The following is a 23,843-nucleotide window of genomic DNA, read 5'->3' on the forward strand; positions in this document are numbered from 1 at the left end:
TTTCCTTGCCACTATAAAGCAGTTGGGAGGCAGAAGTCTTCGCTGATCTGTTGCAGATCAGCCAGCAATCCTCTGGTAGATCCAGATCTGTATTTTGCCTTCTCACGGTGAGCAGGGCTGTGTTTGCAGAGGCTTTTTAAGATTACTCTTCCCTTTGTCCTGTTGATTTTTGGGGTATGACTTGCCCTGTAACAAAACAGTCATCTCTGTTTAGGGAGTTTTGGATTGTGGCCAACATTAAGTCCAGCCATGAAACCAGATTTCATGCTTTGGGCCTGGGAGTGTTGGTGATACAAAGCAGCAAGTTCACTGCAAATATAACCAGTTTACATTATCCATATTTTTTCTTCCAACTGCCAAATTACCAGATTTGATTCTAGAGAATCTGAGTTCTGTAGGAACTTACTTCTGGATGTGATTTATATGGCTTATACTATGCTCCCTAAAGTTTGGGGGAAAGAGGGCCACGTGGGTTTCTGGAATTGTCTAGAAAAATAACTCTTTGAAGTGGTAGGTCTGTATATGCATGGAAGAAGACTGATGCTAATATGGGGTTCCCTCTACACTGTGCATGTGCAGAGCTCCATCAGGGTAGTGCACTGGCAGCCTGTTTAGTTCAGTTTTCAGCTGGAACCTTGCTGCACATATGCGCACAGGGCAAGGTTCCCGCAGAGCAGGGCTAAAAAATTAGAAGGAACATTGCATTTGAGAGATTTGTAAGTTGAATTCTTAGCCATATTGATGGTAAGAGCAGTTTTTGACAAAAGTCCCTACTGTGTATCTGCAGAATATTTGCTTCATTAAAGGCAGCTTGATTTAAGGTGTGTGTGTTCACTGAGCTGGGAAGAAGACTCTAAAAAGAGAGATTTATCTAGATATTTCAGCTCACTGCTTAACATTCTGTTTCCATACTACCCATCCTGTTTCTTGTAAAGGATGGGTGATTATTATAGCGCGGTTTCTAAGATCAAAATCTGTCCTGCCTTTTTTAATGAGAACTCTAGAAATGAAGGTACTCATCAACAGTAAAACTTATCAGCCTGTAGCTGCTGTTCCTGAAGCGGAGAAATCCTTCTGTTCTGTATCAAGTGACTCAGTTTTCCTTGACCAGAGCAGACGAGGTGTTGTTGCAACTGAAGACCTCCCACTCTTGATGGTGCTTATTATCTTTACAAGGATAAGGTGGCTCCTGCGTGTGTAAACTCCTCCCACCACAGTACTACTTCTGTCACTCTTCAGGATGCCACATTGTTTATGGTGGGTCTCGCGAGCGTATATACGTGCTCTGTGAGGGCGGCAGTTGTTTGTGGTGGGCATGGATTGGTTCCAGTAGCATTATGTTTAACTGGCCAAAGTGATACTGTGCTTCCTTAGAAAGTCACTTTAGTTAACTGTCCTCACTTAACTTTGGAAAGAGTATAATGGGAGTTGTTTGTTTGTTTAGCTAGCTTGCATCAGTTTCTTCTTGATTCATGTCAGACGCAACCCAGTGGTGCATCTGGAGTAGCACCTGGTTAACAAGTACAGTGGTGCCTCGCATAGCGAACACTTCGCTATGCGATGAAACCGCACAACGATGGGTCCCGGGCCATCGCTGGAGCGTTGGCTCAGCAATGGCCCCTATGGGCTTTTTTCGCTATGCGATGATCGCTCGGACGCGATCAAAGCATAGCGAACAGCTGATCGGCGGTCCCAAAATGGCCGCCGCTAAAACAAAATGGCGACCGCTGTTTTGCCTCGCTAACGAGGCATCCAAAATGGCCACCGCAATGGAGAAAACTCGCAGAACGGTGAGTTTTAAGTCCATAGGAATGTATTAAATCAGTTTTAATACGTTCCTATGGACTTTTTTGTTTCACTTAACGATGGATTTGCTGAGCGAGGGTTAATCCGGAACGGATTAACCTCGCTAAGCGAGGCACCACTGTATTCTTAGCATGCATCCAGTTCTTCCGATAAAGGAGATCACTCCAACCATAGAGGAATAAATGAGTCCTACTGACCCCTTACAGTGTGAATTAGGTTTTTGACCAGGAAATAACGTGACTGATTTAGTGGGGGAAGGGTGGTGGTGGAATGATTGGATTGATATCACCGAGAAACATTCCCTTAAATGAGATTTCCCATTTGTGTGTCACATCAGTTCCAGAGAAGTATACACAACTGATATTACTGGTTAAATGAGCACATACTTTGCACACTGAAGTTCCCAGGTTCCTTCTCTAGCAACATCTCTAGTGAAAGGTCAGTCTAGGGCTAGGGGAGCCAACTGTCAAGTTCTGGTTAAATTGATTTTATATGGCCATAAAATAGCTTTTTTTACTATCAAGGAATGTAACGTTAAGCCTTTGTTTTTGCCTTCTGCTCTGTAGCGTTCTGTTTAGTTAAGAGTTGAGCCAGGAAGAGGGGGTTGTGAAAACAGATTATGTGTTTATCTTTCTAATACCGACAAGGACTGCAAGAAAGCCATTCCCCTATTTTTAATGTGTTTCGTTTCAGCTTGTGTTGAAGGAGTGAACATAATAGAAAACAGCTACTAAAATGCATTCATTGACAAACATTAAAAGAAATAATTAGTTAAGTTGTTTAAAATCAAAGGCTCGAAACACAATGAGAGTTCAGCTTGGGGAGAGTGTCTTGGCCCCGTGGAGTCTCAATTGTGGGGTTCCGCAGGGCTCAATCATCTCCTCAGTGCTGTTTAATATATATATGAGGCCGCTGGGTGGCCACTGATGACACGCAGCTCTACATCTCTTTTTCACCAACTTCGGTGGATGCCGTTCTGTCCCTTCAGCGTTGCCTGGAGGCCGTACTGCAATGGATGCAGGGGAATGGGCTGAGGATGAACCTGGACAAGATGGAGGTCCTCAGGGTGTGAGGCCCCTCCATTGGCGGCTTGGGAAACTCCCTCTCTTTTGAGGGGGTGACTCTGCCGCGAAGAGCGAGGTTCGCAGCTTGGAAGTACATCTGGACCCGGCACTCACCATAGAAGCCCAGGTGGCATCAGTGGTCCGCGCCACCAATTACCATCTGTGGCGGGTTGCCCAGCTGCGTCCCTATCTTGATGGTGGGGCCTTCACCACTCTAGTCCATGCGCTTGTAATCTCAAGATTAGACCACTGTAATACGCTCTACATGGGGCTACCTTTGAGATTAATGCGGAAGCTTCAAATGGTGCGGCAGCTAGATTACCGTATTTTTCGCTCCATAAGACGCACCTTTCCATAAGACGCACCAATTTTTTAGGAGAAGAAAACAGGAAAATATAATCTGTTTTCTTCGCTCCATAAGACGCACAGACTTTCCACACCCCTGTTCTGTGGGAAAAAAGTGAGTCTTATGGTGCAAAAAATACAGTAATTAGTGGAGCGAGAAAATTCCAGCATATCTTTCCCATTCTGGCTGCTTTGCATTGGCTGCCCGTTAATTTCCGCATTGACTTCAAAGTGTTAATGATGACTTATAAAGCCCTAAACGGTTTAGGACCTCAATACCTGGCAGAACACCTTCTCCCACCTAGATCTACCTTAGTCACTCGCCAGAGCGAGGAAGGACGGCTGAGGGGCCTGACTCCGAGAGAGGCCCGAAAAAAAAAGAACAAGAAACCGCGCCTGCTTGGCGGTGGCCCCTCAACTTTGGAACAGCTTGCTGCCAGAGATCTGCCTGGCACCCTTGCTGGGTGTTTTTAAGAGTCATTTAAAAACTTGGCTCTTTAGGCAGGCCTTTCTCCCGCCAATTCTTGATTGTACTTTCTTGGCTTTTGTTGTTTATTCTCTCATCTTGATCATATTATTATTGTAGATTTTAATTGTTGTTTTATTTGTTTGTGCATAATATATTGTGAGCTGCCCAGAGTAGACTCCTGTCTAGAAGGGCGATATAGAAATCCAATAATAAATAAAATAAAAATAAAAAACAATACTGAAACTGGTCAACTTTGTTATTCATCGCTTTGTGAGGGCAACTTCATCTCTGCGGCCCAGTCCTGGGAAGCCCACGAACTGGCACCGGGCCGCAGACCAGGGATTGGGGACCCCTGAAATAGACAATTGAGAATATTATGGTATCCACTTTTTTTTTTTTTTTTTTTGCAGAAAAACAGTAGAATCTTGCGACATTTTGAATAATAACTAGTTTCATTTAGCATAAGCTTTCATAAAACTCACTTTGGATGTATGATAGCAAAATCTGCATACAGATGGAGCAGGATCAGCAAAGCCTGCACCATTAGTTTCTTGCCCACATGAGGTCATTCATCAGGGTGTGAGTAATGCCAGTTGCCTTTAAAAACCAGGCTGGAGCCGAGACTGGAACAACTACAAACAATACTAAGTGCCCAGGACATTTCACTGGGAGGGTCTGATTAGCAAAGTGCCATGTCTTTTTCGTGAAAGATGTTGCAATTTCCTTTACAACACAACAGCTGGTTTTTCATGTCCTTAGTGCTGGTATGTGCTATTTGCATAGGGATGAAAACCTGTTTACCTTTCAACTCTTAACTCTGTGTGCCTTTTCTTTTGGCCTTTCTAGGTTGACAGATAACCTGGCAAAGCTCAAAGATGTCGCTTCACAACACGAGAGCCTCAGCTCTCCTTGCCTGGGTAACGTATCCCTATCTTGATCCTTTCTTATCCTTTGAGAAGTCTCCACCTCCCCACCTTCTCTTACCTTTGGCCTTCCCATGCTGTGTAATCGCTTGCCAAAGTGATTGCATAGCTGTTAGCCCCCTCCTATTGCCCTTCACCCTGCCTGCCCCTTCCTCCCTTTGGGGAAAGTAGGAAGCAATTGGAAGCAAACAGTTTGTTTTCCAGTCAGAGAATTGAGAGAAGGAGCAAAGGAAGAAAGGCGCAAGATTCCAGTGATATTTATGCTCTAGCACCTCCTCCATCATTTTGCATTTATTTGATTTATATTCCTCTTTTATTCCAGGCCTAGGTTTAAAAGTGGCTCACAGAGCCACTAAAACAGGTAAAATATTTTTTTAAACCCACACACAGTAAGTTGCAGTATTAAAACATGGGTAAAAGATGCCTCACCTGCCTCACCTGCCCTTCTGCTGAAAAATTCAGCGGGTTTGGTTCAGTTTTGAGGCAGTGGAGTTAAGTGCCCTGCCTATTTTACTGCCCCTTCTCCGTGACTAGCCAAAATAAAGGTAAATGGTCCAAACTAGAGAACTCTGTTCAAAGTTGGTTAATTGAAAACAGTCCCAGGGTTCAGTTTCGCTAGGTGCACAACTTGGCGCTGGGACAGATGACATGCACAGATGTCTTGTTCCATTGGGTGGGAAAGCTCTTGAACTGGGATGTCAGGAGATGGGGGGAAAGCCTAACTAGTATGTATATCCTTTAGCAGATAAGTCTGCCTTGCTAATGAGGTGTGTGGCTTTCTTTGGGGTTGTGCCAGGAATCTGGGGCTTAGATTTGCACTCTTTTGATTAGATGTAATTCTTTTGTTCTTTCTTTACTCTTTTTACACTGAGACCTCAGAATGCATACAATCCATATTCCATTGTGGTCTAACATAGGCCATGAATAAAACAGTTATGTCCAGATAGCTATCTCTAAATATTCACAGTGTTTTGTTTTTATTGTAAAGGAAACCCTGTGCCCCAGTAACTTGAACTTTAACAAAATATGAACATTTAGAGCTATCATAGTACAGTAGTTTAAACAAATGGCATGTCAGTATGGGAAAGACGGTAGCACACCAGTAGCAATTGACCAAACGTTGGTAAGTATAAGTAGCTTGGAATCCAGGTCTAGAGTCATGTACATGAAGCAGAAAATACTGCATGTGTGTCATAGAATATGGATACTAAACGAAATCAATCAATCAATCTTGGTCTTAAGGCAATGAAAGAGAAGGCAGTTATAGATTTTTTTTTTAAAAAAAAAAACAAAGCTTGTATGGTTAATGTATTTGCAAAGGCTTTCTGTCCTCTGAAGATGTCAGCCACAGAGACTGGCGAAACATTAGGAAGAACAACCTTCAGAACACGGCCAAAGAGGCCGAAAAACCCACAACAACCATTTGTATGGTTAATTTTCTAAATACCGTATTTTTGCTCCATAAGACTCACTTCCCCCCCAAAAAAATGTGGGGGGGGGAGTCTGTGCGTCTTATGGAGCGAAGGCGGTGATTTTGCCCCTGCTGGCCCCATGGGGGGGGAGCATCGCAAGGGTCCGAGTGAGCCTTCCCGGACCCTTGCGCCACTCCCCCACGGGGCCAGTGCGGGCGAAATCACCAGCTTCCAGGTGGGGGGAGCGGCGCAAGGGTCCGGGAAGGCTCACTCGGACCCTTGCGCTGCTCCCCCCATGGGACCAGCGCGGGTGAAATCGCCAGTTTGTAGGACCTTTTCTGAGCCTTTCAAGCCTCAGAAAAGGTCCTAGAAGCTGGCGATTTCGCCCTTGCTGGCCCCGTGGGGGTGGGGTGGGGTGAGCGGCGCAAGGGTCGTGGAAGGCTCACTTGGATCCTTGCGCCGCTCCCCCCACCCCCCATGGGGCCAGCGCGGGCAAAATTGCCAGCTTCTAGGACCTTTTCTGAGGCTTGAAAGGCTCGGAAAAGGTCCTAGAAGCTAGCAAGTTTGTACCCGCTGGCCCCGTGGGTGTGGGGGGAGCGTCGCAAGGGTCCAAGTGAGCCTTCCAAGACCCTTGCGCTGCTCCCCCGACCCCCCATGGGGCCAGCTCTTCTGGGGCTTGGGAAGCCTCAGAAGAGACCCAGAAAGTAGCGATTTCGCCCCCTCTGACCCCCGGGGGGGAGGGTGAGTCTCTAAAGGGTCCTGGAACATACCCTAGGACCCTTTAGAGACTCACCCTCACTCCTGGGGGTCAGAGGGGGTGAAATCGCCACCTTGTGGGACTCTTTTGAGGCTTGGGAAGCTTCAGAAGAGTCCCAGAAGGTGGCGATTTTGCCCCCTCTGGCCTCCGGGGGGTGGTGGCTGGGTGAGCCTCCAAAGAGTCCTAGGGTGTGTTCAATAAGACAGACCTCTCCATAAGGCTCACCAATTTTTAGGAGAAGAAAACAGATTATTTTTTTTCCTGTTTTCTTCTAAAAATTTGGTATGTCTTATGGAGAGGTGCGTCTTATGGAGCGAAAAATATGGTAATAGTTGGATGTTGCTGTATAAAATGATTAGTGAAAACATGCATTTATTAAAACAGTAATACACTCATTCCAGTATTGCTGATTGAAAGGTGCCCTCAGGCATGAGAGGGACCACATGTGTTCTTCCTCTCTGGTTTAGAAGATTTGCCTCTTCCGCCCCACCCCCTGAACCGGTCTCAGAGAGGCTGCTTCTTCCTGTAGTCAGTGCACTGAAATGGATGCTCATTGTGCATCTGTGAAGGGCCCATAATTAATAGGTTTTGTCTCCCTCTCCTCCCCTCCCCTTTTTGGCTTTTTGCTCTTGGAAGCTGGGGGGCTTTGGGCATCATTTGTGGGATGCAATTAGATGGGGGTGTTGGTAGAAGTCTCTCTTTTGCCCCTGCTTAGATGGGCAGGGGCTTTGGGGAGGAGGAACTCAAGAGTGTATTGGCAAGCATTTTTGAAAACTTGCCTGGGGTGTGTGTGTGTGTAATGGGATTTTTCTTACATTTAGACTTTGTTAACCTACCTGGTATAGTTCTAAAGAGATTTGCAGTGAGCAAGTTGTTTTGTAAGTAATACAACTTACAAGGCAAAGGAATACGATAGAGTAGCATTCAGGAATCCCAGTGTACAGTGCTGTATTGGCGGGGGAGAGGAATGGGCCCTATAAAAGAAGTCTCCAAGAATCTCAAAAGGGAAAGGATGTACAGTCTTTCATAGCCATTCCCCCATCTAGTTATCAACTGTTCCTCTGCTCCGCACACATTTTTGTTAGGTTTCACAGAAATTTGCATACATTTTTCCAGAGATTTGTAGAATGCTTGACTTGGTACTAAGCACTACTTTAAGAGGTTTACAACAGTGAATAGTCCAATCCATACTGACCAATTTTTATATCCACCATATTTATTTATTGATTTATTAGATTTTTACGCCGCCCCTGTAGACAATGTCTACTCGGGGCGGCTTACATAGATAAAAACACATTAATACATTAACACATTAATATACGGTAACTTATATAAAAATACAGTTGTAAGAATTAACACATTTCCAAGATAGCATAACAAAAAGAGAGAGAGAGAGAGAGAGAGAGAGAGAGATAATTGACTGGAGGGAAGGCCTCCAGTCAATTAACATAAATTTATATCCTGTTGGACAGCTATTACAGAGGCAGATGCAGTAATTAAATATTCAAGTTGGGAAAGAGTATTAAGGATACATTGTCCTCTAGAGTTACTGATCCCATCAAGACACTTGTCTTCATTACTGGTTGCTAATGTTTGAACGAGGATCTTTCCACCCTGTGCTTCACCACCCGTTTTGAGACTTAAGAGCCTTCAATTCATCAGTCTTGGCATGTCATGTACTGTTCATTTTCCACCCATTTTCCTAATGAAGGTTTCTGTCAACTATATGTGTGGGTGAACTACAATTCAGGGGTGGTTTCTCTTTATATCTCAGATTGACACATTTGAAGAACTGTAAGGTGTGGATTTCATCCCTTAACTTGTATGTTAAAAGGTAGCCCGCTTCTGACTTGAACCCTCTCTTTTGCAGGTGAACAGCCTGAAGCTGGGTGAAACCTTGAATTCGTTAGCTCAGCTCCAGGACTGTGGCATCTTCATCAAGATCATCAACAAAATGTAAGAGGCACTGAGATGCTTACCTTGCCTTCCTTTTTACAGGATGTAGCCACTACGTGGAGTAATGGACAAACTCATTTTTTTTCTGGGAGACGTGACAAGAAGTTGAATGCTGCAGCTTCTAAACTGCTCCCCCTCTCCCCAAATATATAGGAATTTGGTCAGCATGTTAAAAAAGCAACGGTCATGCTCATGGTATTTGCACAGAGCATTGGTGACTAGAAAACCTATCACTTTTTATAGAACCAGGGAATGGAGCAGCTAGCTAGATATTTCATCCTGATTTGGTCTCTATTTTGAATGTAGTAGGCATCCTTCAGTCTCGAGAGACTATGGTAACGTGCTCTGAATAGAGGTCTTGGAACAGCGTCTCATGGGGCTGAGAAGGCCAATTGAAGAGTGACCATCCCTTCCACACTGAAGACCATTACAATCTGTCCCCTGTCCAGCTCCCTGATTTTCCTGGTTTCGGGACTGCCTCTTTGCCTCGGCCTGCTGAACAAGGGTCTCTTCAAAATGGGAGAGGCCATGCTGCACTGCCTGCCTCCAGGCTGAACGCTCGGATGTCAGAGTGTGTATAATGGAAAATAATCTGCCTGAAGAACAAGGACACAGTAAAAAAAAACTGTTCTCAGGATGTTAGCACACTGCCAAATACAGTGGTGCCTCGCTTAGCGATCGCTCTGTTTTACGGCGAAATCGCTTAGTGACACTGTTTTTGCGATCGCAAAAGCGATCGCTTTGCGATGTTTCCTATGGGGAAAATTCGCTTTGCGATGATCACGGGGAAGCGATCATCGCAAAGCCCCCATTTTCAGCCAGCTGATCAGCGGTTCCAAAATGGCCACCGGGAAAAAAATGGCTGCCCTCTGTTTTGCCTCGCTTTAGAGGCACCGAAAATGGCCACCGCAATGGAGGATTTTCGCATAAGATTAGTTTTAAGCCTATAGGAATGCATTAAACGTGTTTTAATACGTTTCTATGGGCTTTTTAAAATCGCTTAGCGATGTTATCGCTTAGCAGCGATTTTTGCTACACGGATTAACATCGCTAAGCGAGGCACCACTGTACTGAATCAAACACTTTGTTGATGTATTAATGAGTTCTCGCAGCAGCCACATAGACTAGACCTGTGCATCTCTGTCAAATGTTTGGGAAAAATCTTAGTAGGATTCAGAAGTTACAAGGAAGTGTAGCACAAAACGACTGCTAGTGCACATGTCGGTGGCAATGCAGACAAAGCTGTCCTCTGTTTGTCCCTGACACTGGGCCCATCAGAGACAGAAAGCAAATGAGGTGAACTCCTGTTTCTGTTGCAGACTAATAAGCACTGCTAGGTGAATTCATGGAAGCAATCTCTGATTGTCCACATCAGGTTCGCTGTGGCTGTTTTGCCTTCTTGTGGGATGAACTGTTGACTATGTCTTGCATTGGAATAATATCTTCTTCATGGTTCCAATATCTTCTTCATTGGAATAATATCTTCTTCATGGGCTATTCCTGCACGCACAGAATGTCTTGGAACTTTCTAGAGCTGAGCTGAAGTGTTTTGGAAGGGGCTGTGCTCTCATATTAGAACGTAATGACCTTCTGCCTCGTTCAGCTCAGTTTCTTAATCAGCTGTTTGATGCAGATGTTGCACTTCACTCACTCACTCACTCACTCACTCACTCACTCACTCATTCATTCACTCACTGTGTTTTTGAGAAACTAACAGGCCATTCACCCTCTCAGGATTGTCCATATTCCTATGCATCTTATGTGTATCCCTCCTTGGTGGTTAATGTTTTCTGAACTAAAAACCCAGGACTTTCTAAACTTCCCCTATTGGCATTGAGGATCATGAAAGGTTTCTTGACCAGATTCTGAATTAACCTCAGAATGTGTTTAAATATAATGATTTCCTGTATTTGATGGAAGTTTGTTGATAGAAAGATCTTCATTTCCTTTATTTGATGGAAGTTATTTTGCATCCTGTGCTAAGCAGCAAGCCTTCTATGTAGATGCCTTGATGTTGGTTATTTCTGCTGAAGATAACTGGAACAGGAGTTGTGTTTTTAGAAGCGGCTTCCAGTTGTGTTGGGGAAAGTGGAGACAAAGAATTCCTGCAGACGATCTATTTAGTCAAACCCTGCTTACTCTCCTTCCATCTGGTCCTGAATTGAAATTAACAAATTAGCAGGCCAAAGCAGCTGGGCTAGGCATTGTGCAGGGGAAGGTCTGCTTTAAATCTCTGGGGTTGTGAAGGTGGCTGGGTGAGAAGATGTTAATGAATCAGCAGTCGTCGTTGTTTAGTCGTTTAGTCGTGTCCGACTCTTCGTGACCCCATGGACCAGAGCACGCCAGGCCCTCCTATCTTCCACTGCCTCCCTGTCAATTTCATGTTGGTTGCTTCGCAGACACTGAATCAGCAGTAACAGCTCACAAATAGTTTAGGATTCTACAAGAAAACTCTAGGGTTTTCTTGGTAAGTTTCTGCCAGATTTCAGGAATCAACAGTGTCTCTTCCCTGGAGTAGCAGAAAGTTATGTGAACATTGAATATTCTACACTTTTTGGGATAAGGATAAGGATTCCCCAGGTCTCTAGCAGAGTTTTTCAGCTAGACCCACAGTCTTTCCCGCAAGGACCTCCTTTTTATAGGGCTCCTAAAAGAAGCAGCCAGGATTAATCCAGCAGTGTCTTATGACCAGTCTGCCCTGCCCTAGGGCAAGGGCTACCCCCCACCCCACCCATGAGACCACTTTTTCAGGAAACAAGTGGGAAGCTGGCTCCAGTAGTTGGAGCTGACTACTCAGTCTCTAGGGCAGCAGTTCTCAAACTGGATTCCCCCATACGTTCTTGAACTGCAACTGACCAGAAATCCTGGCCAACACAGCAAGTGGTGAAAAGCCTTCTGAGAACTGCAGTCCAAGAACATCGGGAGACCCCAGTTTGAAAACTTCTGCTCTAGAGCAGTGGTCCCCAACCTTGGTCCTCCAGATGTTCTTGGACTGTAACTCCCAGAAGCCTTCACCACCACCTCTGCTGGCCAAGATTTCTGGGAGTTGTAGTTCAATAACATCTGGAGGCCCAAGATTGAGGACCACTGGAGCACCTCGATGTGGGCAGGGCTTCCAAAGGCTCACCTGGCCCCTCCCCTTTTCCAGCAGGAAAAAAAACGAGGAAGTGCATGACGCTTCCTCTTTCAGGTGCCTGCTCCACCTTGTTGGGGAAAGATAGAGCAGCTATTTTCTTGCCACTGCTTAGTGGTTTTGTGAGCAGTGGGATTCAAGGATTATGGAGTCTCTTGCATCACCAGATGTCCCTTCTTGCTCTGAAGGTAACAGGAGTGACAAAGAGGGGTGATCTCTTGTACAGCTGGAAAGAGGCTTGCATATCTTTATCCCATTCAGTTTCAAATGTGGTTGCGCTCAAGGTGGAAGAGATGAGCCCCCGTCTGATAAAGGTTCCCTACATATGCATAACTTGGTCTGTCTGTCTGTCTGTCTGTCTGTCTGGACTTCTTCACTGTTGTTGCTATTATTGCTGTTCTTGTTGTTATGTGCCATCAAATCACTTCCAACTTATGGTGACCTTTTTAATTAATGACCCCCAAAGCATCTTATCAATAATAGCCCTGCTCAGATTTTGCGAATGAAAGACCACAGCTTTCTTTTTTAAAATAATTCATCTCATGCTAGATATTTCTCTTGTTGCACTCTGCTTTTTCTTGCATTATTGTCTTTTCCAGCAAGTCTTGTCTTCTCCTGATATGTCCACAGTACAGTAGCCTCAGTTTTGTCATTTTCACTTCTACTGAGAGTTCAGGCTTTATTTGGTCAAGAACCCATTCATTTGTTTTCTGCTGGTCTATGATATTCGTAAAGCTTATGCAGCATCATATTTTGAATGAACCATTCTCATGTCAGCTTTCTTCATATCTGTACATAGTCCTGTCAGCTGCATTTACATTTTAACTTTCACAGTTGTGCATAAGGGTTGCAAGAACCATCATGTAAATGGTATTGGCATTGGTCTCCAGTGACACATCCTTACACTTTAAGCATATTTTCTAGTTCCTTCATTACTGTCCTTGCAAATCTCAGGCTTCTTCTGATTTCTTGGATGAGGTCTCAGTTTGGATTCATGACTGAATAGAAAATAATTTAACCATTTTAATTTCTTCATTATGAACAGTAAAGCTGTGTAATTCTTCTGTAGTTATTAGTAATAATAACTGTGTGCTGTCAAGTATACATTCCAGGTTTTTAGAAACAATACTGGGAAGTGGTTTACCGTTCTCCTCTTCTGGGCTTGCCCTGGGACCACCATGTAGCCAGCCCCAATGCCACACAGGCGGACTCTTCTCTCTGAAGGTTCACAGCAGGGAATTGAACTCCTGACCTCTGGCTCCACTGAGCTGTCCAGCCAGCTTCTGTAGTCATTATTTAAGTATCACTGTGTTGAAACTCCAGAATCAATCACCCATGTTCTGTTGAGCAGTCTAAGCTAACTGTAAGCAGACACTAGTCTTTGGCCTGTCCTCTGAGCTGCAGGAAACACCGGTGTGCAAAGAAGGTGGCTTGTTGAAACTTTGACAGAGAAAGGTTTCCATTTTAGTCTCTTGGCCATGGAAACAGGATTCAGGGGCATCTCATAGGAGAACAAACGTTTTGCATAGTACTCGTATTTGTAATGTAATGTCAGCTTTTGTAAACTAAGGCTGTGAAGCTTTGTGGAATAAATGGACTGTAGTCCACAAAAGCTCGTGCTGTAAATGAACATGTTACTCTTCAAGATGCTACAGGGCTCTTGATCACCCCAGTGAATTCATGGTTGAAAGCTTCTGAGAAAGTGTTGCCCGGGCTGATCCTGGCGGACTTCTGTCATTTGAGAATTCAGCACAGTAGAGCAAATTCGAGAAAGAATGCGGCTGGCTCCCTCTAGTGGCTCAGAGTGTGTTGCTGTGTTTGCTGTCGGCACAGGCACAAGTCTTGTAACCTGGATCTGAGCAGCTGTGATTTTATTTTATTTTTTAAAAGCAAAAGAGGTCAAGGGTGCAAGGGACAGTGGTCACTTCACTGGAGGCTTGTTTCTGGTCTTCTCCGTGAGGGTGTGAAGTCATGCTGTAATGGTCAGGATCTCTTCTGCTCCCTGCCAAACCACCTGCTTGAGTTGCTACAAGAATATGGCCAGATGCTCCAGATATATCTTTCCGTCAAGATACACTGATGGTGTTGATGAACTGAAAGTAATTACTTACTGCTGCCATCTTCTCAGGAAGGATGAAACATGTTTGTGGGCTGTTATTTCTAAAAGGTCATTGATAGCAGAGTTAAAAAAAAGTCTCTTCTAAATTCTGAGCTGGCTGGGTAGCTCAGTAAGTTGAGTGTGAGGTGAGAGGTTGGGAGTTTGAGTCCTCATGGCGACTTCCAGAAGTAGAGCTGTCCTGTGTCGCTGTGGGCAAGCAGCATAGTCCCCGGGTGCCCTCAGAAGAAAGGAGTAGGAAACTACCTGTGAGTACTTTCTACCCAGAGACCCTGAAGAGGGTCAGCCTAAGTCAGAATTGGCTTCATGGCACACGGTTGTTAATTTCATAGAGGTCCCCTTCTACTTCCTTAATAACAGAATAGTAGCCAAAAGACCGAAACCCTTTTGATTAATGTAACGGAATGACACTTCTGTCCCAGTATGCACCAGTCTCCTGTGAATGACCCATAGCAGTGAGTCCAGAAGACTCCTTGGAAAAAACCTTGATGTTAAGAAAGTGTGACGGCAAGAGGAGAAGGGGACGGCAGAGGATGAGATGGCTGGACAGTGTCTGTGAAGCAACCAACATGAATTTGACACAACTCCGGGAGGCAGCAGAAGATAGGAGGGCCTGGCATGCTCTGGTCCATGGGGTCACGAAGAGTCGGACACAACCAAACGAACGAACGAGAGAGTCCAGTTCCATCAAGGTTGAGTCACAGTAGCTCAGGTGTCATTTTGTCAGGTGGCATAGCACCAGGCTTCAAATAACGTTTTGGTGTTGCAGACCACAGGTTGTGCTAAAGAGGCAAATGACCTCAAGCGATCTAACTTGTTTCGATGTGTGCACGTCTTCCTCAGTTGTCACTGGATCTTAAAAGTCCTTGAACCATTAGGATTCCCCAGGGCTGAGTCACTTCTTCTCTGTCCCCTCCCAAGTGACCTTTTTGTTCTCTTCCAGCCATGGCACTGAAGAGGAACAGGCCGCTTTGCAGCAAAGCATGCCCGACCGAGTGGCCTACATTGTCAGCTTCCTTGAAAGTAAGTGTTCTTACCGCCTGGTTTGTCTTAGCCTTTTGTAGATCCTTCACATAGCCGGCCTTTGCAGAGATAACTCCGTCAGAAGTGTAGGTGTCTGTTCTTCTGTTGTCGGCAGACACACCTGCCAGAGTCATTCCCCACCCCGCCCACTCATCATATGAAAGGGGCTGGACAACTGAGTTGACAACAGGGCCTTGTCCTCTAAGGGGCCCCCCTCCTTCTCTGCTCCTGAAGGACAGCTCATGTAATGAGAGGGGCAGCCACCTCCTTCCCAGATTTAAAGCTGCAGACTCCTTAAGCTTAGGAGACCTGAAGCTTCCATAGTGAGGCTGGAAGGATTGGGTGTGACTAGGAGGGCCAACAAGTCCTTCTTTCTTCCTATGCCCCGGAGGGAGGTGGGGTAAGCATGGCAGGCCTGAAGGTCTCCATCCGCCTTTTCCTATCCTCATCCCCATCCAGGAGACTGGGGGAAGGAGCCTATTAGAGATCCCCCGGTTGCCGGGCAGTGAGGCTTTCATGCCCCAAGTATCCAGAGAAGGGCTCTTTTAAGCCCCACAAATCAGGTGCAACCAAAGACAGCCATGCCTCTTTTTCATTGCATTTTTTTGTGCATCACATCTGATGGCTGGGCACCAGCACCAGGCTCCACTCTGGAATCTCTGGGAGTGGAGATGTTTTTCAAGAGGCATAGCCACCTTCCTTCCATGGGAGCCCCATGGTGGGGCTACCATTCATTTCTGTTTCTTCTGCCACCGTAGTCGCATCTCCAAGACCTGGGAAGTTGGTTTCTTGGGTAGGCTGTTGAGCTAATGGAGAAAGGAGCACATGCTATTTCTCTCATGAAGTGTCTCCCAGGGGTTCAAACCCCCCTCCCCCAATATCTTAGCCTTTCCGAGCCCAAAAGCTCAAAGCAAAGAGGGAAAGAGCAAAATGCACTGCGAAAGGGCCGAGAAGCAATGTTTCCTGCCCAAACCCTGTGTGTCCATCCTTATTGAATGTTGCACCACCTTCCTCCCAGTTTTGTAAGAGACATTTGCCGCCTTCTGACCAGAACAGGATTCGGCTCAAGGCCCCTGGTTGCTTTGGTTCCCTGAGGGAGGGGTGGGGGAATTTGCAAAGTGAGTTTTGTGAGTTCCAGAACTACAGGATAGGCTTTGCTTTTGTTGGATGGTGCTGCCATAGAATTCATGGATCCTTTCTGTTTTGATCATGCACCTTCCAGAACATTGTAAGCACAAATCCACCACCCAGAGACTGGTATCCGAAGAGAAACTTTTGGCAGCTGAAGAACTGGAACTAGCAAAGGTATCGGCATGACTTCTGTGTCTTTGGCTCTTGGCGTTTAGGGGCTTTTCTGGCATCTTAACCGTATTGAAATGATGAGCAGACGTGGTTAGCAAACTCTCTACACTATCTTATTGTCTCCCAATCAGAGAACCATAGGACTGGGGAGCTGGAGGAGCCCCAGGAATCACTAGGTCTAGCCCCTTGCCAGAGCAGGAAACCCACAGCTACAGTGTCCCTGACGTGTGCCCCCCTAACCTCTATATGAAGCCCTCCAGTGGAGAGCCCACCACCATCCTCCCAAGGCAAGGCTGCTCCACTGTCAAACTGCAGTGATTGTCAAGAGGTTCAAGTCTGCTTTCTTTCAATTTGGACCCATTCCTTCAGGGCCTGCTGCCCTCTGGAGTCACAGAAGGCAAGCTTGCTTCCTCTTCGAAATGGCAGCCTTTCGTATTGTTGAAGACGGCTCTCATGTTGCCCTTCAGACTTCTCCAGGTTAAACGTGCCCAATTTTCTCAGTTGTTCCTCAGAGGGAATTCATCTCTAGACCTTTTACCATGGTTTAGTTGCTCTCCTCTCAACATGTGTGGATATCTCTCTGAGACTATGCCTGCAGTGTCTTGAAGACCTGGAGAAACTGTTATTGGGCTAGAGATACCAGAACATGCTGAAAAGAGAGCAGGCAGTCCTGAATCACATCTGGTGCTCATCCTGAAAATCTTCGTAGGACTCCGGTTGGCAGCTGCTCTGCCCATAGTGTTCAGGTCTAATATTGCTGCGTTGTCTCATGGTTTTAATTTTCTGCCTGTGCTGGGGCTTTGCTGGGGCCAGGCCAGCCTTGCTGTGCAAGGGGCACATGGTCTGATTTCCCTTTGTTTCTGACTCTTTCCAGGTGGCCATGCTGCTGCTCTACTGTGCTTCTATGAGTGATAAGATTCCAAGGGAATGGGCGGCTGTCGAGTATGACCTCCAGGTAACCCAAAAACTCTGCCTTCAGCTATAGATTCCTTTTGGCTCAATGGCCTGTTTGGTCCTACACCCACGACCCTTTTTTTAAAAAAAGATTGTATGGGGCTGGTCAGTGAGCGTTTCTCCTTTGGAACCTCAAGCTACAGAAAATTGGGGTAGTAGTAGTAGTTGGAGGCAGAATTGCCCAAGACATTTTGCTTCCTGATGGTGCCCACTCCACCCAGGTTGGGTTGCCTCCGGTATCCAGAGCTGGCAAATGAGGAGAGAATTGCAGGAGGGCTTCTCTCTCTTCTTGGGGGTAAAAATCCAATACTAACAAAGGAAGAAACCAACCCCTTGCTGCCTTTTCATGGCACTAAAACATGCTGCCTGCAAAAGACCGTTGGAGACAAATAACATTCCCCAGAGGGTGATCTAGCTGGTAGCCTTGTGACTCTGTTATAGCAAAAGAGAAGCCGGAATTCATGGCATGCCTCTAAGATTAGCTCCTCTTTATTTTCCATGAGCTTTTGTATGGCCATGTCTGAAGGAAGTGTGCTAAAGTGGATGAAAGCTTATGAAAAAGAATAACTACTCAGTCTTCTAGGTGGTGCTGCCTGACTACTGGTTTCCCAAAAAGGTGGCACCCTCAAAAGCACAACGAGCAGGCTTGGATTACGGGGGCCGTTGGCTTGGCCTCTCTTCTGTGGACAGTCTTTGGCTTCCTATGTGCTTGGGGACACAGCTGTTCATCCTGTCCTTCCTTTGTTTTTCTCTCCCTCCCCTCCCCTAACCCTCAGGCAGAAATGGCTGAATTCCTGAACTTTATGCTGTACAATGAAGAGTGCCTCAGTGACAATCTGGAGATCTTTCTTCAAAAGAAAAGTAAGTCCTGGGTCAGCGGGCGTGATTGAAACACGGGGACGCTATGGAGTCTGCTTCAGTGGCCGGAGTCTGAGCGGCAGGCATCGTTTGTGTTCGTCAGTGGCCCTCTGTGGTTTTTAGGGCACATCCACGATCAGGGTGTTTTACTGGCTCCCCAGATGCATTGTCAGTGGGCCTGTGCCTCTTGTGTGAAGAAGCCAGAAAAAAGATGAGAAGTGACTTATTTTTCTGGCTGTGTTGGAGGGTGTTCAGTCAAATATTGCTACCTGTTCAGCTGTAGAATATCTTAGCTGAGACCAAGATGTTAGTTCCGAGAGGGCTTTGTCAAGTCACTGTCCTTTTCCTTTCCATACACACTCTTTGGGCAAGGTTGGGACTAGATTGTGCCTCTTTCCCTGCAAGAAGATGGGAGAGGCCAACAGGTCAATATCAGACAAGTTTTTGGAAAGAGTCATTGTGAGTGTGAACCTTAAAAGCTAGATGTGTGTTGGCGCAGCATTTCAGATGCTGAAGATTGACAACTGGTGTGGCTGTTCTTTGGAGGCCTCTAGGAAATGCTCGCATGAAAAGATGGCTCCATCTTACAAGGGAAGCTGCTTGCCTGGGTTGGCGCTGTGGCTGTACTTCCCTGGCACAGACTCCCTTTTATGTCCAAACACAGCCCCATTGTGTGGAAGGCTCACCAAGTTATTGGCATTGCTGGCAGCCTCACTGTGTGCAGCAGGGTGGGGCGGGGAGTCCCATAGTAGAGGCTTGGGGAAGAAATTGGCCATTGACCTCAGAAGAGGAGTTGCCCTCTGGGACTCAGAGCCCAAGTGGACGGTGTCCGGTCATTTAGTATTAACTGTGCTACGTAGGACCATCCTTATCATCGGCTGCACCTGCTTCAGAGATCAGAGCTTGCTCCTCTCTCGGATCCCGGAGTTGTCTTTTTCAGGAATGGATCCTGGCTTTAGTATTTTTCTCTTGGGTTCCCCCTGCTAAGTGTCACCTGACTACTGGCCCGCTCTTCTCTTCCTCCAGTGCCACAGTCATCAAGCGTCTCGAGCACCAGCTCGGAGGAAAGCACCCCCCCGAAGCAACAGGTGTCCTTCTTGAAGCTGCAGAAGATTGCCTCTTCGTCCAGTCTGAACAAGTACGTGCTTGCTTACTTCTCTCGTGAAGGTTCTTCCTGAGGCTAGGCAGCAGGGCTGTAGCCCTTTTCGGAGCCATGGGTGAAGGCGTCAGGTGAGGTAGAAATGGTAGGAGAGGGTAACCCATGCCAGAGGCTTTTGAAGCCTGGCCCTGGGAAGCACCCTTCTCCATCCATTGCTCTGCCACCTTGTGGCGACTCTGTGTCTCGGCAGCTGGAACAGGAGATTCTCCTTGTAGGGAGAGGTAGGCTGAGAGTGTCAGCCCTCTAACCCCCTTTCGAAAAGGGTCATTAGCGTGCTTCAGTGAGGATTTAAGTCATTCTCCCATGTTTGCAAGACTTAAATTTTAAATAGCTTTACAGGAACGAGGATGTTGACATCAGATGTTGACAATGCCACATCTTTATTAGGTATAAGACTGTTTTAATTTTAAAAGTGAAATTATGGTCTGTCTCTGCAGGCCACTCCCTGGGTCATCTGCCTCTCCCATGGGCGACATCATGCAGACTCCTCAGTTTCAAATTAGGAGGCTGAAGAAGTTGCTAGAAGCAGAGCGAGAGAACCGAGATGAACTAGAGCATGAGTTGGCGGAGAATCGGAAGCTCATTGATGAGAAAGGTGAGGAATCTTGACTTGGGCGAGGCCTGTGTTGCTAGCCGTGCCCTTTTCCTGCCCTTGGGTGGCATGCACTGTGTTTGGAAGGACTGTTTGGAATTCGGGTCTGCTCTCAGGCACTGGCATGGGCAAGGGTTTCTTCCCTCCGTCTCTGAATGGTAGTGGGGGAAGCATCCATTTAGGTGGGGCTGATGGGGATGTTTTGACACTCAGCTCAGTTGGATAGTTCCTTGTAGCAGTAGCATCAGAGATGCCTCCCAGGACCCCTTTAAATCACTGCACCGAGTACTGTTGTGCTTGCTGTGGGTTGTAACAAACAACCTGGTGTTCTTGAACATAAGCTGGTTTCTCTGATGAATTGACATAGAGGGTCCGTGTACTCCAGCAGCATCTCTTTGTACTGCTAGCTGCTGTCCAGCATCTTTAATAGCAGTAGTAAATTACCCAGTTCATTCCAGTTCTTCATGTTTTTTTCTACTCGTCCCTACTTTGTGCAGTTACGATGTTTAGTTTGCTTGGGAGTAGAATATGTGAGCACGTCCTGCCTGCTAGATTGTCTTTATTGAGATGGAGAGGTAAGTTAGCCGCCCAGAGTGGCTTGGTTGCCAGATGGTGTGGGATATAAATTCAAATAATAAATAATAAATAAATAGGTGTCTGCTGTAGAGCCCAGCCTCTTGTGAAAAAGGACCTGTCAGCTTCTGAATGGTCCTTCTTTGTGCCCTTCTGTCCTAGATACAAGAATCCTGGTCATGAAGCAACGGATCGACCGCCTGACTCTCCTCCATGAGAGACAAGCTGCTGATCAGCTGGAGCCCAAGGAAATGGAGGAGCTCCGAGAAAAGAATGAAAGGTACTTCCCACAGCAGCCCCCCGTTGTCTCATGGGATTGTCTCTTGGCTGGACTTCGGGTGCTTCGTGGAACACGTCCTGCATTAGTTTTGAGCCCTGGTCTTTGTAATACCTTGCCTCTCCTCCCTCCCCTCCCCAGGCATGGCTGGATCTGTTTGCCACAGAGAGTGGCATGACAAGCTGCAAGTGGAAGTCCTGACCCTAAAGACCAGGCAGATGGGCAGGCATGGCCTGGGCATTTGTAGAGAGCCACTGCGTATGAACATAAGCCCTTACCAGAGAAGCTCTACCATAGGGAGGAAGGCCAAGGGCTCTTTGGCACCTACAGGAGTAAGGTGGAGCCTTTGGCCAAACATAGGCGGAGTGGGAACACTGTTAAGGGGGAAACTGAGCAGGTTGAACTACGGACCTCAACCCCACATACTGAAGGCATTCGGCCACACTTCTCAGGCAACTCTGCCTGTTCCTTGAAGCAGGTCCAGTGCTTAGCCTTTCTCTCTTTCTCCCTCAGTCTCCTCCTGCGCCTGCATGAGACGCTGAAGCAGTGCCAAGACCTGAAAACTGAAAAAGGCCAGATGGACCGGAAGATCAACCAGCTCTCAGAGGAGAACGGGGATCTCACCTCCAGGGTACGTGAGTGCCTGTTTTCGACGGCAACTCTGCAGTCCCTCCATCTGGGGCGGTGGGAGAGCAAAGGAGCCACTCCTCTGTTGGGCCAACAGACTTCTTTGTGGAGCCGAAGGGCTGTTTCCTGCCCCCAGTTCTGAATGTTGAGACTGACGTGGGGCCTGCCTGCCTGCTCCAAGTTCAGGTCATCCTCAGTTCCTCTGACCTGCCCTGAGATGTTTTGTTGAGTCATCGGAGAGAATTTCTGCTGGGGTGTGTGTGTCACAGAACCGAAGGGCAGCAAGGTGGTCGTGGAATTTGAGGCTGCAGGGGGAACTAGGCCAGTTCCTGGCTGGATTGGACAGGTTCCCAGTGCACCTGAGGAAGCGGAGGTAGCCCCGCACGGAGGATTTCAGAAAAACAGAATAAGGCTGCCTTGCAGAGTCATGGGTTGATCTGGCCCAGCACTGCTTGCTCTGACAGTGGTTCTCCGTGGTCACAGGCAGAGAGGAGCCCTGCCCCTTGCTCTTCTGTTGGAGACCCTCTGCCAAAGGTGTGCTTTGTTACCATACTAAGAGACCTTCTAAGGGTTGGCTATGTAGGCGGGTGGCTTCTGGAAACTGTAGCCTCCGTGACACACACACCCCTTCACAAAACAGCAACTTTTCTATGGTCCAGCCCTGTCCCTAGGAATATGGCTGCCACATATTGGATAGGTATTGTTCCTGAGCAATTATGGGGGATTTGTGGGGATGTTGGGAGTTGTAGTCCAAGAGCACCAAGAGGGCCATGGGTCCCCCCCCCCCAATGTGCTTAGACCACCAGGCTTGGCCCACATGCACAACAACAACAAGGCATTCCACTGGTGCTGATCTCTTGCACAGATGCGCTTGCAACTGCCTGTCCCTTACAGGGAGGGCTCACAGTGCTCTTCTTGTTGTGCTGTGCCCTTGGGCCAAGGGAATGTGTGTCCATGGTTAAAGGCAGAGGGAGCAGAGATGAAGGGAAACCTGTCTCTCTTCCCCCCCACCCCAAACTTTTGTTTCTTGCATAGCTGCGGGAATTTGCTCGCACCGGCACGGAACTGCAGGAGACCGTGAATGGGATCTCTGAAGAATATCACACTGCTCTGAGGGAGTGGGAGGAGAAGAGGAGCCGTCTGGAAACGGAACTCCACACTGCCCTCAGTGAGAAGGTCAGTAAGTAGAAAATGGTAGGAGAGGAGCCTCGGGCTCTGCTCTCTGAAGCGACGTGGCCCATCATGTGCAGGGAGATGGGGCCACAGTCGTGTGCACAAACCGTGCGAGTAGGAGGGAGTGAACAAGTGGGTTCCCCTCCAGCAGCCCCATGTGGGAGATACTGTTCTTCAGAGGAGGGTGAGGTGAGGTGGGGGCCTTTGGACCCAGAGCTTTGTTGCTCATCTGCATGTCATGACATGACTGCAAGCCATGGTGGGGAAGTCTAATCTCCAGGCTTCAAAGGAAGGAACCTCCAAAGGCCAGAGGCAGGGGAAGATGGGGATCAGGAGACAAGTCTCTCTCGTAGTCTCGTGGGCTCCCAGAGGCATCTGGTGGGTGTCACTTTGAGATCTAGGAAGCCAGACTAGATGGGTTCTTGGCCTGATCCAGCACAGGGCTCTTCTTATTCTCTTATGTAAAATGCCAGATGCAGGGGAAGGGGGATCAGGAGACAGGGATCTCCTCGTCTCGTGTGCTCTCAGAGGCATCTGCGGGGGGCTACAGTGAGATCCAGGAAGCTGGACTAGATGGGCCAATGGCCTGATCCAGCACAGGGCTCCTCTTAGGTTCTTATATGTTCTTATTCTCCAGAGGTGCTTGGAAGAGAAAGTCGAGATTTTGCAAGGGAAGGTCTCCCTGCTGGAGGACCAGCTGACCAAGCTGACCGAGAGCAGCTCCCTGACAGAAAAGGGCGAGGTCATGGGCGATGTCTTAAAGGTAGGAGCGTGGATGGCTTTGGCGGTTATTCCTCCAAGAGAAGGGGGGAGTCATGGGCCAGAAATGGGTCTGGGCTTCTGCCAAGGGAAGATGGTGGTGCTGGTGGTTCTTTGGAACCCTTGAGAATAATTGGGTGCAATGCCGGCTTCATCCCCGAAAAAAAAAAATCAAGTATTTGCCACTGAGACTTTCCTGAAAGTGAGCGTAGGGCTACCTGAGAGTGACTGTGTGTTTTGCTCCGATTATTAATTAATGTAACATAGTAGTCTTTACTGGCAAGGTCCAAATGGACCAAGAGGAGAGAAATAAATCATTGAAACATATTCTCCAGCTTATAAAAGTTTAGCCCACTTCTAAGAAGTCTTTCTTGCTTCTGCATCTGTGCCCCGTCTCTGCATAAAACATATAATAGTCCCTGTGGTTAGAATAAATATCATGAGGAATAAAAAGAACAGAAGTGCCAATAAAAACATGAGGAGTCTTTGTAAAGAAGGAACTAAAAGCTGGTGCACCTTGCCTGCAGCCTCATGCAGCTCGCTGCATGGTGGCACTCAGCAGAGG

General features: G+C 47.1%; 1 protein-coding gene across 4 annotated transcripts in view; it reads left to right on the top strand.

Annotated features, from left to right (window-relative positions):
- NUMA1 (nuclear mitotic apparatus protein 1) overlaps positions 1-23,843 on the top strand; it is an 85,538-nt gene that overhangs the window by 38,672 nt on the left and 23,023 nt on the right. For all 4 annotated transcript variants that reach the window (XM_072993371.2, XM_072993370.2, XM_072993372.2 and 1 more), the window contains exons 2-13: positions 4,531-4,601; positions 8,647-8,732; positions 14,925-15,004; positions 16,227-16,309; positions 17,181-17,261; positions 18,037-18,121; positions 19,145-19,256; positions 19,715-19,872; positions 20,605-20,722; positions 21,233-21,350; positions 22,382-22,522; positions 23,157-23,282. In XM_072993371.2, coding sequence (XP_072849472.2) covers positions 4,560-4,601; positions 8,647-8,732; positions 14,925-15,004; positions 16,227-16,309; positions 17,181-17,261; positions 18,037-18,121; positions 19,145-19,256; positions 19,715-19,872; positions 20,605-20,722; positions 21,233-21,350; positions 22,382-22,522; positions 23,157-23,282 — 1,230 coding nt within the window. In that variant the 5' untranslated portion in view covers positions 4,531-4,559. The remainder of the gene's footprint in view (positions 1-4,530; positions 4,602-8,646; positions 8,733-14,924; positions 15,005-16,226; positions 16,310-17,180; positions 17,262-18,036; positions 18,122-19,144; positions 19,257-19,714; positions 19,873-20,604; positions 20,723-21,232; positions 21,351-22,381; positions 22,523-23,156; positions 23,283-23,843) is intronic.

Source organism: Pogona vitticeps, chromosome 3 (assembly GCF_051106095.1).
Source record: "Pogona vitticeps strain Pit_001003342236 chromosome 3, PviZW2.1, whole genome shotgun sequence".
Taxonomy (NCBI): Eukaryota; Metazoa; Chordata; class Lepidosauria; order Squamata; family Agamidae; genus Pogona; species Pogona vitticeps.